Source organism: Saimiri boliviensis, chromosome 9 (genome assembly GCF_048565385.1).
Source record: "Saimiri boliviensis isolate mSaiBol1 chromosome 9, mSaiBol1.pri, whole genome shotgun sequence".
Lineage (NCBI taxonomy): Eukaryota > Metazoa > Chordata > Mammalia > Primates > Cebidae > Saimiri > Saimiri boliviensis.
In genome coordinates, this window is record NC_133457.1 from 101,862,718 (window position 1) to 101,877,455 (window position 14,738).

General features: G+C 42.8%; 1 protein-coding gene across 2 annotated transcripts in view; it reads left to right on the forward strand.

Annotated features, from left to right (window-relative positions):
• Nucleotides 1–14,738, forward strand: part of CTNNBL1 (catenin beta like 1) — a 180,595-nt gene that overhangs the window by 51,711 nt on the left and 114,146 nt on the right. For both annotated transcript variants that reach the window (XM_003936366.4, XM_074406508.1), the window contains exons 4-5: nucleotides 380–519; nucleotides 12,611–12,708. In XM_003936366.4, the coding sequence (XP_003936415.1) occupies nucleotides 380–519; nucleotides 12,611–12,708 (238 nt within the window). The remainder of the gene's footprint in view (nucleotides 1–379; nucleotides 520–12,610; nucleotides 12,709–14,738) is intronic.

Below are 14,738 nucleotides of genomic sequence, written 5' to 3' on the forward strand. Positions count from 1 at the left end.
TTGGATGGGTAGTAGAATAACTATGTTTGGGGCAGCAGAGCGAATTGCCACACCAAGAGGTCTTGGTAGCTAATCTGTAGGACTGGTGGGCAGATCGTTTAGTGCTGCAAAATGCTTTGGGAGCCTCTGAGAGGCAGCTTGTGACTGCAAGGGTAAGGGAACCCTGTAATGAGATCTGAATCCAAGATTGATTTTTGTAATGAGGAAATCGATTTCCCAAGGAAATTGTGTGACAGTATGATGTTTGGATGAGTGTACTTCTTGGTTGGTCTGTTGTAGACACTTTGACAGATTGTCTTGTTCTCTAGATTGTTGCTGTTGGCACCTCATTGCTGATAGTGCCCGTTTCCTTCTAATGATGTCTTGTTTTCCCTCCTAGGTTCATGGAATCTGAGCTGGACCTAAATGACATCATTCAGGAAATGCACGTGGTGGCCACCATGCCAGACCTGTACCACCTTCTGGTGGAGCTGAATGCTGTACAGTCACTTCTTGGGTTGCTTGGACATGATAATACAGATATCCTTTCAGATCTGTGCTCAGTAGGAAAGCTGACATGGTGGGGAAGTACTGTTTACTCTCTCTCCTGTCTCTCTTTGTAGATGTGTGCTGTAAAACCTGATGTTCTACTTCCATTCTAATTATCTTCTCTCTTGAAACACACAATGCTTTTTACTCATTTGAAAATCTGGTTTTTCTCTATTAACAAATCCTGAAAATCTTGGGCAATCATTAATTGTCCTGTTTCCTCTTATTAGTACTAGAATTAATCATGCTGTATCTCTTCATATATTAACAGCTTTACTTTTCAGGATCTGAGTTGGAAAGTCCCTATGGGGGCAAGGTCAGACAGATTTGAATCTGTTAGTCTAGACATCTTTCTGCTAACTGATGGCCCAGTGTCGTTGAGACTAGAGGAGGTAGTGAACCATAAAGCACATTTGGATGTCCAGGAGGTCAGGAGCTATTCTATTTTGTTCATTCCTATATTTCTAGTTCCTAAAATCCAGGTTGGGCGCGATGGCTTGCATCTGTAATCCCAACACTTTGGGAGGCCAAGGTGAGTGGATAGTAGGTCAGGAGTTTGAGACTACCCTGGTCAACATGGCAAAACCCCATCTTTCTACTAAAAATATAAAAATTAGCCAGATGTGGTGGTATGTGCCTGTAGTTCCAGTCACTCGGGAAGCTGAGGCAGGAAAAGCTCTTGAATCCGGAAGGCAGAGGTTGCGGTGAGCCGAGATCACAGCACTGTACACTTCCCCGGAGTGTACAGCGTAAGACTCTGTCTCAAAAAATAAATAAATAGTATTTAATATTAAATGAATAAATAGCATTTATATAATAAATAAAGTGTTTATACAAAATAAATAAAGAGCATATATACAAAAATAAGTAAATAGCATTTAATATTTGTTGAGGACATGTTAGATCTAAAACAGACAATCTAGGTTTGACTTCCAGCCTTATTTTTGTGTGAAAGGCAGTGCCCCTCCATAGCTTAGTATTCTTATTAGCAGGTAAGTAGAGTTAATAGCTTTTGTCTTTCAGTGTTATTTGTATTTTTGTTTTTAGAGATAGGGTCTCACTTTGTCACTGTGACGGAAGTGCAGTGGCATAATCATAGCTCACTACAGCCTAAAACTCCTAGGCTTAAGTGATTACTCCTCAGCGTTGTAAGGGACGACAGGTGCATGCCACCATGCCTAATTTTTTTAAATTTTTTGGAGATGGGTGTTGCAATGTTCCCGTCTAGTCTCAAACTTCTGGCCTCAAGTAGTGATTTTGCCTCAGCCTCTGGAGTAGCTCTCTGTGTTATTGAGAGGATCAAAGGAGTGGATAAGTGCTAAGTGCAGTTCGTGATATGTATTAGGCACTTAGCAAATGTTACTTGTAACTGAATCTGAATCGTGACTTCCAAAATCATTTTATGCTTTGTCTTGGCTATCAGATGTGCAGTAGCTTTATTGCAAAGGCTTTTGATGTGCCTGTGAACAGGGTTATGTTCATTAAACCAAATTCTCTCCTAGTAGTTGTTCTGTTTGAATCCAGATTTCCAAAGGTAAGAGACAAATGTAGTTAGTCTGCTTGAGTGATATTCACAAGGAATCTGCCACTGCTTCATGTTATTTTCATCTTTCTGGTAATCTCTCTCCTGAGAGCTTGTCTGACTAAGTTCTTGCCTGGCTGATAATTCTCATAGAAATAAATCAGTAGATAATTTTAGTGCAGGCTTCTTGAAGGGCAGTCTTAAGACATTTCTGATGCTTCATGTAATGTTAGATAGTATCAGGAATTGATCTGTTAGCTCCCAGATTATGACTTTGTTCACCAGCATTCACTGTGGGGTCCTGGGTTGTACAAGAACCCTAGTTAGTTAGCTTGTTGCTGGGTGAGCTCAGTATGTGGTCTCATGAAATTCATTCAGTAGACCTGCTGTGAGTGCTCATGACGTACCAGGCACTGTGCTAGGCCCTTAGGAACCATAAGCTGTGCTGGTTGCTCAAGCAGCATCAGTCAGTAAGCATATGTTGGGTATTGTCTTGGTCTGTTTGGGCTGCTATAACAAAATACCATAAACTGGGTGGCTCATAAACAACAAAAACTTATTTCTCACAATTCTAGAGGCTGGGAAGTTGAAGATCAAGGCATCAGCAGTTTTGGAGTCTGGTGAGGGTCTGCTTCCAGGTTCGTCGATGGCTGTTTCTTCACTGTGTCCTCACATGGTGGAAGGAGCAAGGGAGCTCGCTGGGTCTCTTTTAGAAGGACATTAAGCCCAAGGGTCCCACCTCCAGGTACCATCACACTGGGGATTAGGCTTCAACATACGAATCTGTGGGAGGATATAAACATTGCCTTTGGCAGGTAACTGCCATATGCCTATCTCTATTCAGGGCACTAATGGTCTTCACAGATTTAGTGACTAAGAGTTCTAGTTGTTACTTCGTATTTCAGTTCACCTACAGAAGGGTAGATTTCAGAATCTGATCAGACCTTAGAGATGACTTGGCACTCCAAGTCTGTGATTTGCAGTCCAGTGTTCTTCCAGTGCACCTCCAGTCTTCCTGTGGGATTTATGACATTGCTGACAGAGTTGCATGGTCACCTGTTACCCTGTGTATTAGTACAGAAATTACTTATTTCCTTTCTGGAAACACCACTCATTCTTTTTTCTATTGCTGCTAACTCTAAATAATAGTAGCAGCTTTTGGAAGATACTGACATTTTGCTGATTCACCAGCCTGGCTCCTGCTGGGGAGAAGGCTGACACGAGAAGCGCTGCTCGACATCGGCATATTTGGGAAAGGCAAGGGCACAGATGTTCCAAGTTGTTAAGTTCTGGTCTTTAAAAAGGGAAAAAACACATCCCCCTCTAATAACTTTGACAGATTGCCATTTCCCTTCTGCTTTCTGAGAGCTAAACTGTTTTTTTTTCCTCTTGTATGCCAACCTTCACCCTACTGCCCTAATGATATTTTTTAAAATCTGATTTTTAATTATGTCTTACATCAAATTTAAAGTGCATTTGAAATTTTTTTAATTACCTTAATTTTAATCAGAGGCAGTAATTAGGGTAAATGTCATCCTCCTGAAAGTGTGACTCTTCTTGAAAGCGATTTCAGGAAAGGGTAGGTCCTCTTGACTCGCATCTACCATGTCCTCTATCGGTTGGAACGTTTCTCACCCTGCAATATTGCGCTCTGCTCCTTGTCTTATCTGTGATCTATAATGGAAATTTTTCTTCAGGAAACGGTTGTTAACAATTTACTGTTATACAGCTGTAACTGCCCAAAACACCTTACCATGAATAAACAATTTCATGGCAGTCATGACTTAAATTTTTAATCTTTTTTAACTCTTCATTTCTCAACCAAGACCATACATGGCTGGTTACGTTCCCAGCAAGTACGGGTCATCTTTGCTTTGTCCTTGCTCTGAGAACACATAAACTATAGGGATTTTAATTGGATCAGAGGCTGGTTTGTTGTAACCTTAAGCGGCAGAGGATGTGAGAAAACAGCTTGTGCCTCATCCTTTCAACCGTGAGAAGCTGCTTCAGAGTTTATTCTGGCGCTCTGCACCACTGCTGCTGGGGAGGGCATGTCGGCGCTTCTGTGCCTCGTCTGCCCCTCGAGAGGCTGGAGCCCAGCCATCGGTTGGCTGCATTGGATTCTGATCTGCGGAGAACAAATCCTGGGGTGGGGAGCACACACCTCACTTGGTTTTGGAGAGTTACTCTAAATGCAGTCGGAGGGAGCAGAAAGTGGAATCCAGCAGCTGCTGCCTTTTCAGAATAATGCTTTTTAAACACTTTTTCCTTTAGATCATTTAAACATATTTAGAACTCCTTTCTTGTGAACCTTTTAGAGTGTTTCTACAGAAAAATAAAACCAAAGGAACATTTAAATATATTTTCTTAAGGTATTGCTAAAAAATCCATTTTTGTGGACTGCCTTAAGCCAGATTTACTCAATTGGCCCAAAGGAACAAGGAGGAATAAAAGAAGAGGAAGATAAACCCCAGATGGTGGCTGATCGCCCCTTCTGCCACGAAAAAAGAAAAAAAAAAAAAACAACAGACAACGACAACAACAATCACATGGCACCAAATTCATCAGTATTCTGTTTTTATGTCATTTGCCATGTTCTTAATTTAGTGGTCAGTGGAGTGCCTTCTAAAGTTTTTTTTTGGTAGATCACTGTTATTTACTGGGTTTCTCCTTTGTATGATAAATGTATTGGATGCTAGTAAGAAATAATAACTCCAGTTTGAAGCAAAAACACTCAAATTACTCCCCCGACGGTGTATGTGGAAAGTGCCTTCAGAGCAGTATGCTTAGGCAATACCACTGATTGGAACTCTGAGAAGGTGTGGGTCATCTCTGGTGTGGGGTGTGGGCAGTGGAGACCGGCAAACTTTTGATAGACGTGGAGATGAGCGTGCATTGCAGGTTGATTTTAGTAGTCTCTCCCTTTGCAATGGAAATTGCCATTCTTCATACTCCAGATGGAAGCTGATGTGGTCTTGCTGGCTGCTCATGTAGTCACTACAAATTTATCAAGCTATCAGGTCCATGGCTTAATTTTTAAAAAAATCGTGACTACTGCTTCCCATCTAAATGCCTTATTCTTTAATAATAATAATAAATACAGTATCTAAACCCAGTTTATTCAAAGTCTGCTTTCCCTCCACCCCTTTGTGAGTCAGCATGTTAAATTAAGGCACCAGTACATTGGATTGCATGTTAATATTTAAGTAGGAAAAAGAAATTTAAGTTGCAGAGTAGATCATTGTGCTGATGGGGTGGTTCTTTTTGGTGTGGAATAATTTTAGGGAGTGGTCATTAGCACCATTCTTTTCCAAATGACCATTTAGTTTTCTTCTGATTGTAGAAAGCCAGGAGAGCTTACAGAGTGGTCAAGTGAGTTTTGTGAAGAACTCCTGTGGGAAATTGTAAAATAAGGAGTAGACAGGTTTTTTAGACCGACAGGGATCAACTGGACTTGCGCAGTTTGGATCTGAGAATACTAAAGTGGAACAGACTGAGACTCGCCATGTTATCCCAGAGGGTGTGTACAATAGTCAAGGGTGTCTTGTGTTACAGACCCAGTGCTAATGAGCAAAAATAGGGCTTGGAAGGGTTTGAGCCTCTTAAGGGGCTTTCTTCTAATTAGACTGGGAGGGAGTTGGTGTTTGCTCCATTGCTTTTCTGCAAGCACCGTCTAACAAGATTTATGTATCTTGAGCTGTTCTTTTGCTAGAAGCTTTTTTGGCTTGATATTTCCAGAATGAAAATTACATTTAGAAGTAAATTTACCTTTCCTTTTTTTTTTCTCATCTGTCATTTATCTTCCTTGATATTATGTATTGATTAGCCACTTACTTTTTGGAGCCAGTTAAATATGCTCTGAAGATAAACACATTAGGTTAGAAGTGCCGAAATGGCAATGTAGAAGAAGGACCTTTTCGTCTAACTTGAAACAAACAAAAACCTGGTACCAGATTAATGTAACTTTTGGTCTTGTTTATGGGTTTTAGGTGAAATCTATGTCCCTGGAAGGTTACTGTGGTTGTAGCCTGCTTTGGACATTTTCCCTGTGGCATATTACTCCCCACTGGCATTTAATAAGGACTTAATAAATGTTGAATGAGTACATTTTCTTTCATATTAGTTTGATCTAGGGTTTGGATAAGAGACCAGGTTCATTCTAGGTAGCTTTGTGGCAGCTGCTTTAAAAGGAGAAAAAGACCATTTTGTCTGTTTTGAAATTAATCTGCATGAATTGAGCTATATCTAATTACTGTCCTAGTCTAGAAATTAAAGAAAAGAGGGGTTTTTTTTTTTGAACTCACATTTATTGCATTAATCAGTTATATTCTCTGAATCTATACTGGTTTATTTGTCTTAAGAAGGCCTTTTTGAAATGACTTTTTTAAAAAGCAATCTGCTTAATACATCTTATTTCTCTCTCTTTGTGGTTGTTTTTTTTTTAATAACTTTGTTCCTTGTGGACTCATCTCATTGGAGATTAGTTAAGATTAATGCTTAGTTCCTGTACCAAGACTCTGAGTGGGATATGGGCCCAAAGCAAATATCCAGAGCCAGAAAATAGAAGTAAACTCCACTCTTTTTTTCCAAGAGCCATTGTGTTATGGACCATTTCGTGCCCAGCTGGTCTTTTCTGCTTTACCTATTATTACACTAACTTATTGCCCCAGTAGTGGACAGGTACAGAGGGAGTGCGTGGGTGGCCTTTCTACTCGGCATGACAAAATAGGCTATCAAAAACTGTGTTTTAGTAATTCACAGGGAGACAGGCTCTCTCTTTTCCTATTATACTGGGACAGAAGAGCCTTTTACCTTGTGAAATGAAATTGTAACTACAGTGGAAAAACCTATCACCCATGCCCAGAGTCTGCTTGTGAAGAAATGCTGGAGGGATGGCCAACCAAGCTGAATTTTCTCATCAAGATGGAGAGTTGTCTGTCTTTAGTTTTGATTCTCATTCCTCTTTCTGGTCTTCAAATGACCCCGGTTCATATTATATTACCCAGGAGTTGATGATGACAATTACAGACTTACGACTGCCTTGCTGAAATGCTATTTTGTGAAAGTTGGGAATTTATGTAAAATCAGTTAGTGGTGGGATTGATGAGATGTTTACCAGGCGTGGTAGGTAGCTGATTTCTTGTTTGAATTCTCAACTGAGGCAGAAAAGTAGGCAAGGAGATATCCACTGAAACCTGATAAGAAACAAATTTTCCTGGAAAAGCCATTTGTGCTCTTTTATAAAATCACTTTTATCTAAAATGTTCCTTATTTTTTTAAGTTTCTAGGTTTCACGCAACACCTTGGTGAGCATGGTATAAGACTAATCAAAGAAAAATGTGATATCTGGCCCACAAGACCTTAGAGGCTGAAAAAGGACTTGATCAGTCTGAATCTCTATGGCAAAGCTGAAATATAAAATTAGATTTTCCAACCCATTGTGACCCAGAAAGGGAGGACCATGCGGTTGTTAGCTTAAACTTTAGATTTTTGAGGCTTTTGGAAAAATGAAGGCAATAGTGAGGGCTTTGGGCATTCTGTGGGAAGACTTGGCTAACAACCTATATTATAGTGCTTTTATATTTCTTGAGTATTTTAACTTCCTTGACCTTTGATATACCTGATCTCATTTATTCCTTATAGCTACTCAGTGAAAGAGGCTGGGCAGAGACTATTAGCCCAGTTTTGCAGATGAGGAAATTAAGCTGTAAGGAAATGAAGGGGCTTGCACAAGATTACATGGCTGGTGATAAATTGGGGACCATTTAGGTCCCTAAAGATGTGAAGCAAAGATGAATATGACATGACCCTTGTCCTCAAGCTTGCTTTGACTCTTCATCTGTTGGTCTTTCTGGTATACTCCATTTGTCTTTTTGAGGCTATTGTTTAATTAATAATCATCACATACTAGTTAATAAGTATTTAATCATGCATGGTGTTATTCAAGAGATATAATGATAACACTACTTACTGCATGCCTGATTTAGATCCTTGTTCTATAGATGTCTTATAATTTATTTATTTGCTTATTTATCTGTTTAATTTTTTATAGAGACAGGGTCTCCCTCTGTTGCCCAGGCTGATTTTAAACTCCTGGACTCAAGCAATCCTCCTGCCTTGGCCTCCCAAAATGCTGGGATTACAGGTGTAAGCCACCACGCCCCGCCCACTTGTCCTGTAGACCTCTGACTCCACAGTGGATGGACGGGTGGATGGATGGATGTCAGGTGAATGTTTTTTTTTTTTGTTTTTTTTTTGAGGTGGAGTTTCGCTCTTGTTACCCAGGCTGGAGTGCAATGGTGCGATCTCTGCTCACCACAACCTCCGCCTCCTGGGTTCAGGCAATTCTCCTGCCTCAGCCTCCTGAGTAGCTGGGATTACAGGCACGCGCCACCATGCCCAGCTAATATGTCAGGTGAATGTTAACATGCATATTAAATAAGTGTTTGAATGCATTATGAACTTTTTAAGAGAATAAATATGGGAGTTCGTGGAAGAACAGGGAGATGTTAACGTTTTGTTCTTTTCCCTGAGTCTTTTACTAATTTATGGTGGAATTAAATGATAGTTCTTTTCTCTGTGGTTACAGCAGGGTCAGTAGCTAGAATTTACCTGAATGTAGCCTTATTTAAACTGAGTGCCTCTCCCACTGTGTGTTAATATGAAGTATAGTTGGAAATAGCATTTGTTGTTGAAATCAGATGGACCTAACGTTCTCCTTTACTATTGCAGTGACCTTTAGATCACTTTTTTTTTTTTTTTTTTTTTTTTGAGACAGAGTCTCACTCTGTTACTTACGTGGTAGTGCAGTGGCACAATCTCAGCTCATTGCGGCCTCCACCTCCCAGTTCTGCTGTCTCAGCCTCCTGAGGGATTACAGGCGTGCACCACCATACCCAGCTAGTTTTTGTATATTTAGTAGAGGCAGGGTTTCACCATGTTGGCTAGGCTGGTCTTGAATTCCTGACCTCAAGTGATCTGCCCACCTTGGCCTCCCAAAGTGCTGGGATTACAGGCATGAGCCACCACAGGCCAGAAAAGTTAACCACTAGTAGCTTTGCCTTTCTTATCTGTTAAATAATGCTTATACCAAAAGAATTCCAGTAGCATAGTACCAGATATGGTGCTGTGACTTTTTAAAATGATGGCTATTATGATAATGACTATTTAGTTTTAGAGAACTACTAATTCCTACTAGTCAAGGGTAGCTCTAGGATTTCTAGGGGTTAGTTTGGTAGCCTGGTTATTTTTGCTGTTACTTACTCTGTTTGATTCCAATAATTTGTGTGTTTTGGTTTACCATCTCTCAGGCATATATGTTGACTCTGTCAACGGCTTTCTGATTATTTTTTAGATGAAGTTGTTAAGCATGAAGGATTTTTGTCCAAAGACCTTTAAGCTCTTTGCTCATATTAAGTTTTGGGTAAATATCACCTTTAAGAGTGAAGGAGTGGCCGGGCATGGTGGCTCACGCCTGTAATCCTAGCACTTTGGGAGGCTGAGGCAGGTGGATCACGAGGTCAAGAGATCGAGACCATCCTGGTCAACATGGTGAAACCCCGTCTCTACTAAAAATACAAAAAATTAGCTGGGCATGGTGGCGCGTGCCTGTAATCCCAGCTACTCAGGAGGCTGAGGCAGGAGAATTGCCTGAACCCAGGAGGCGGAGGTTGCGGTGAGCCGAGATCGCGCCATTGCACTCCAGCCTGGGTAACAAGAGCGAAACTCCGTCTCAAAAAAAAAAAAAAAAAAGGAGTGAAGGAGTAAGACACAAAAAGCTTCATTACTTATTCATGATGGTCAGCTGGTCAGAGATGAGTAAAGCAAACCTTCAAGTAATTTTTCTTTCAGCAAAAGACCTTCATGTAATACCCAGAACATCGGTCATCAGCTGGCAAGTCCTGTCATTCTTGTTAATATGTTCTGCATCATTTATTTATTTATTTATTTATTTATTGAGACAGAGTTTTGCTCTTGTTACCCAGGCTGGAGTGCAATGGCGCGATCTCGGCTCACTGCAACCTCCGCCTCCTGGGTTCAAGCAATTCTTCTGCCTCAGCCTCCTGAGTAGCTGGGACTACAGACACGCGCCACCATGCCTAGCTAATTTTTGTATTTTTAGTAGAGACGGAGTTTCACCATGTTGACCAGGATGGTCTCGATCTCTTGACCTCATGATCCATCTGCCTTGGCCTCCCAAAGTGGTGGGATTACAGGCGTGAGCCACCACGCCCGGCTATTTATTTATTTTTAGTGAAACTGCCCTGATTACAACCTTTGTTGAATGTTGTATGTAGTAGCTTTCTCTCAGGCCTAGCTCCCACAGCTGCCCACACATGCTGTCCACATGGTGGTTCCTGTGTGCCACCCCATCCCTCGTGCCCACACACGGTGGCTCCTGTGTGCCACCCCATCCCACGTGCCCATGCACATGGTGGCTCCTGTGTGCCACCCCCATCCCTCGTGCCCACGCACATGGTGGCTCCTGTGTGCCACCCCCATCCCTCATGCCCACACACATGGTGGCTCCTGTGTGCCACCCCCATCCCTCATGCCCACGCACATGGTGGCTCCTGTGTGCCACCCCCATCCCTCATGCCCACGCACATGGTGGCTCCTGTGTGCCACCCCCATCCCTCATGCCCACGCACATGGTGGCTCCTGTGTGCCACCCCATCCCTCGTGCCCACACACATGGTGGCTCCTGTGTGCCACCCCATCCCTCGTGCCCACACACATGGTGGCTCCTGTGTGCCACCCCCATCCCTCGTGCCCACGCACATGGTGGCTCCTGGGTGCCACCCCCATCCCTCGTGCCCACGCACATGGTGGCTCCTGTGTGCCACCCTGATTCCTCATGCCCACGCACATGGTGGCTCCTGGGTGCCACCCCCATCCCTCGTGCCCATGCACATGGTGGCTCCTGTGTGCCATCCCCATTCCTCGTGTCCACAGTGTTTTAATGCATCCCGCACGTAGCTTTTAGCTTAGTCTTTCAAAATAGTATTTTTTTCAGCTAGTTAAAATTTTCTCTACCCTTTCTACTTCCTTCCCCTCTCCCCCAATCCTTTATTCTCTTCAAATGCCTTTGTATGTTCCATTCTCTTTGCTTTTATTCTGGTGATTTTGCTTTCTAGTCAGCCTGTCCTCGTATCTGTAGTTGCCCGTTTTCTGAGTGGTCTTCTTCTAGCCAGTTGTTACTAATTCCCCAGCTCCGTCTGATTGGTCCTTTCCAGGACGTGTACAGTTCATATTGTCTCTGTGTATTCTTCCTTTGTTTACGTGTTGGTTATTGCCTGTGGTTTTTAAAATTGTTTTAGATTATCTGACTTTCTCATTTTACGGATGAGGAAACTGAGGCCCAGAATGAAGAGAATGTATTGGCCTTTATCATGTTCAGTGCTTTAGTCATCTTGGGCATTCAATAAATGCAGTTTGCTGGAGCAAGGTGGCTGTTTCTTTCTGTCTCTCTCTGTCTCATTCCGTGTGTGTATGTGTGTGTGTTTGTGTGTGCGCACAAATGTGTTTGTGTGTGAGAGAGAGAGTGTGTGTTTTCAGGTGAGGGAAAGAAAGCTTAGTTATAAGTTTAGTTCTGCCATCCAGTCTCTAAATATAATTCCCCTTCATGTTTCCCTTTCTTTTCTTTCTCTCTCTCTCTTTTTTTTTTGAGACAGAGTTTCACTCTGCCCAAGCTGGAATGCAGTGACGCGATCATAGCTCACTGCAGCCTTGATCTCCTGAGCTCAAACAAGCCTTGCACCTTAGCCTCCCAAGAAGCTGGGACCTCAGGTGTGTGCCACCACGCCTAGCTGATTTTTTTTTTTTTTAAATTTCTAGTAGAGACAAGGTCTCACTATGTTGCCTAAGCTGCTTTCAAACTCCTGAGCTCAAGCAGTGCTCCTGCCTTGGCCTCCCAAAGGGCTGAGATTGCGGGCATGAGCCACTGTACCTGGCCTTGTACTTCTCTTTCTTTTCCCTATTTTGCACAATTTTAAATTCTCAATTCTTCCTTTTATATTCACAGCAACGTGACATTTGAGGGGACAGAGGTTGGTGGGGACTAGCCCAATTCCATATAAATCTTTCCCTTTGTTTTCAAGCAATTATGTCATGTCCTGATCTTTGAAGACTCCTTGGTGAGCATCAGCTGCCTCTTCTCAGAAATTATTACTGCCTTTGAAGGTGAACTGTACAAGGTAGTTAAGATAAGTCTCAAGAATTTAAGTTACGAGATGAAGTTGAGGGTGTTGGCCTAATTCTCACTGGAAAAGTGACTTCCCAAGTGATCTATTCAAAATTTTGAAATCTGTGAAAATTCAGTGAACCTACAGAGTAAGCATCCAGGAAGTCAGCGTAAGGAAGGAGACTGAGTGAGTCAGTTAACATTTAATGAACACCCACTGTGGGTAGAACCTTACTGAAGAGATGTTAATAAAACCAGAGTCTATTAAAGGTAAATGATAATAAAGCAATTGATGAGGAAACGGAAGGGAACCAAGGATTTTAATAAGTATGTCGGTAGCACTTCGCTGTGTGTGTTACACCCTTAACATTTTTCACATGTGTCCATAGCCGTGGTCGATTTACTTCAGGAATTAACAGATATAGACACCCTCCATGAGAGTGAAGAGGGAGCAGAAGTGCTCATTGACGCTCTGGTAAGTTGCACATCCTCAGGGGTTTGCAGGTTTGTACAAGTTGTTGGCATCACCACCACCATCTCTGAGCGTGGGCACCAGGTGGAATTCCACGGCAAGGCTGTAAGGTGGGGAGGCCAGAGTGAATGAGGAGAGTCAAAAAGTAGGGATGTGATTGGGGCGGTGCTTTATGCTTTGGAACTCTGTCAGGTAAGGGGTGAGAGACCTTGCCCTTATTAAGTCTCTGCTGTGGGCAGGCCATTTCTCATTCTTCTCACCCCGTCAAATCCTCACCACATCTTCTCACATGGGTATTATTGCCATTATTCCCATTTATGCCCATGAAGCGGTGGGTTAGAGAGGCAAAACAAATGGCCCACAGTCCCACAGCGGGGATTTGAACCTGTGGTCTCCTAGACTCTCTATTTTCTGCCCCTTTCTTTCCTCCTCTCTTTTGTTGCTACTGACCTTTTTACAAAGAGCTTTCACAGATGTGTTTGTCTTCTGGACTTTCTAATCCCAAGTGCCAGTGAGAATAGGTATTATTATTATTATTATTATTATTATTATTATTATTATAACTTATTTTACAGATAGATTATCAGAGAGGAATTGGAGAAGGTTAAAAATGAGAACAAACCTTACAGCTCTTTGAGGCCAGAATGGCATTCCCTGCCTGTAGAAGACAGGGCATTTCATTTCTGCAGTCTTTTGAGGAGCCTAGGCAAGCCTTCAGAATCTTCCTCAGCTATTGATCCATGCAGCAGCCAACCCAGAGGAGTTGGTCTGTGAGGCGCAGCTGTGGCCTGGTGCCAGCTAGTCGAACTGCCTTACATGCAAGGAAACCCAGATGCAGAAGTGAAGCCTCCCGCTGGGCCGCTCAGCCAGTCTGTGACAGCTGATAAAAGAGCCTGCATGTTCTGATCTCCACCACAGTTCTGTTTCCACCACCCCAGATTCCCTAGTTCGCTGGTGATCAGAGAGGGCCACAAAGCTGAAAAGGCACACAGGTGGCCAGTGGCAGAAGTAGACCTGGTCCACTTCTCCCTGATACCACCTGGGAGCTCTGTCACCTGCAGAGCTGTATCCCTCCTCAGGGCTCTGTTGACTTTTCTTCCTTCTGTTGTCTTCACTTGTCTTTTCTCTCTGGTAAGAATGTTAGTATTGGTTTTGATTCAGTTAGCAGCTTATCAGAGATCACTACAGCCACTTAAATTTGAGGGACCTGGGGTGCTTGTGTAGCTCCTTTCTAGTCCTACCCAAAACCCACTGAATCAGAATGGCTGGGCCTGGGGCTCCAGATGATCCTGAAACCCCACTGCTACAGTACCCACCCTCTCCTCACCTTTTCTCATAATGTTCTCGACACTAGAAATTTCCCATGTGCCGTGCGCGCTGCTGGCATTTGGTTTGAATGAAGGGGTTGTGAACCCACTGGTTATGAAGAACTGGCTCTTACAGAGAGTAAGGCTGGAGTCCAGCAGGGCCATTTACGACTGAGCATAATGAAAATTTCTATGGCCATTTTTCTTTCAAGCTCCTTTAGAGAGCAAACTGTTACTTTTGTAGAATTCAGGGCCTTTATTTTTCCTTTGAACCACTGTGCAGAAAGAAAAGGATGATGTTGGGGTGTCCTTTTGTTTTGAGGAGCATCTGAAGACAGACTGTGGCACTTGCTCCGACTCTGCGTCCCCACGGTGTCATTTGTGCAGTCTTACCTTCCAGAGGTTAATTACGCGGCCCTGGATGAGCCTTCCTGCCGGGTCCCTGGGCTGATTTTAATTACCATCCTTTGCCTGTGTGAATAGGGAAGACAAGAGAGGAACAGCTAGCCTGGCTGTTGCGTGTAAAATGTACCCAGAAACACAATTCACACAAAAGCCCCCTTTGTTTTTTCCGTGTTGCCAAGCCCACCAATAAAAGCTGCATCTTGGCAGATTTCATCATTTGTTTGGAAAGGAGCAGTTCACCCTCAGTCTGGGGAGCCATTAGGTAGCTGCTGTACAGGATGTTCTTTCTGTGTGTTTAGTTTAGTTTTAATTTTTTTTATT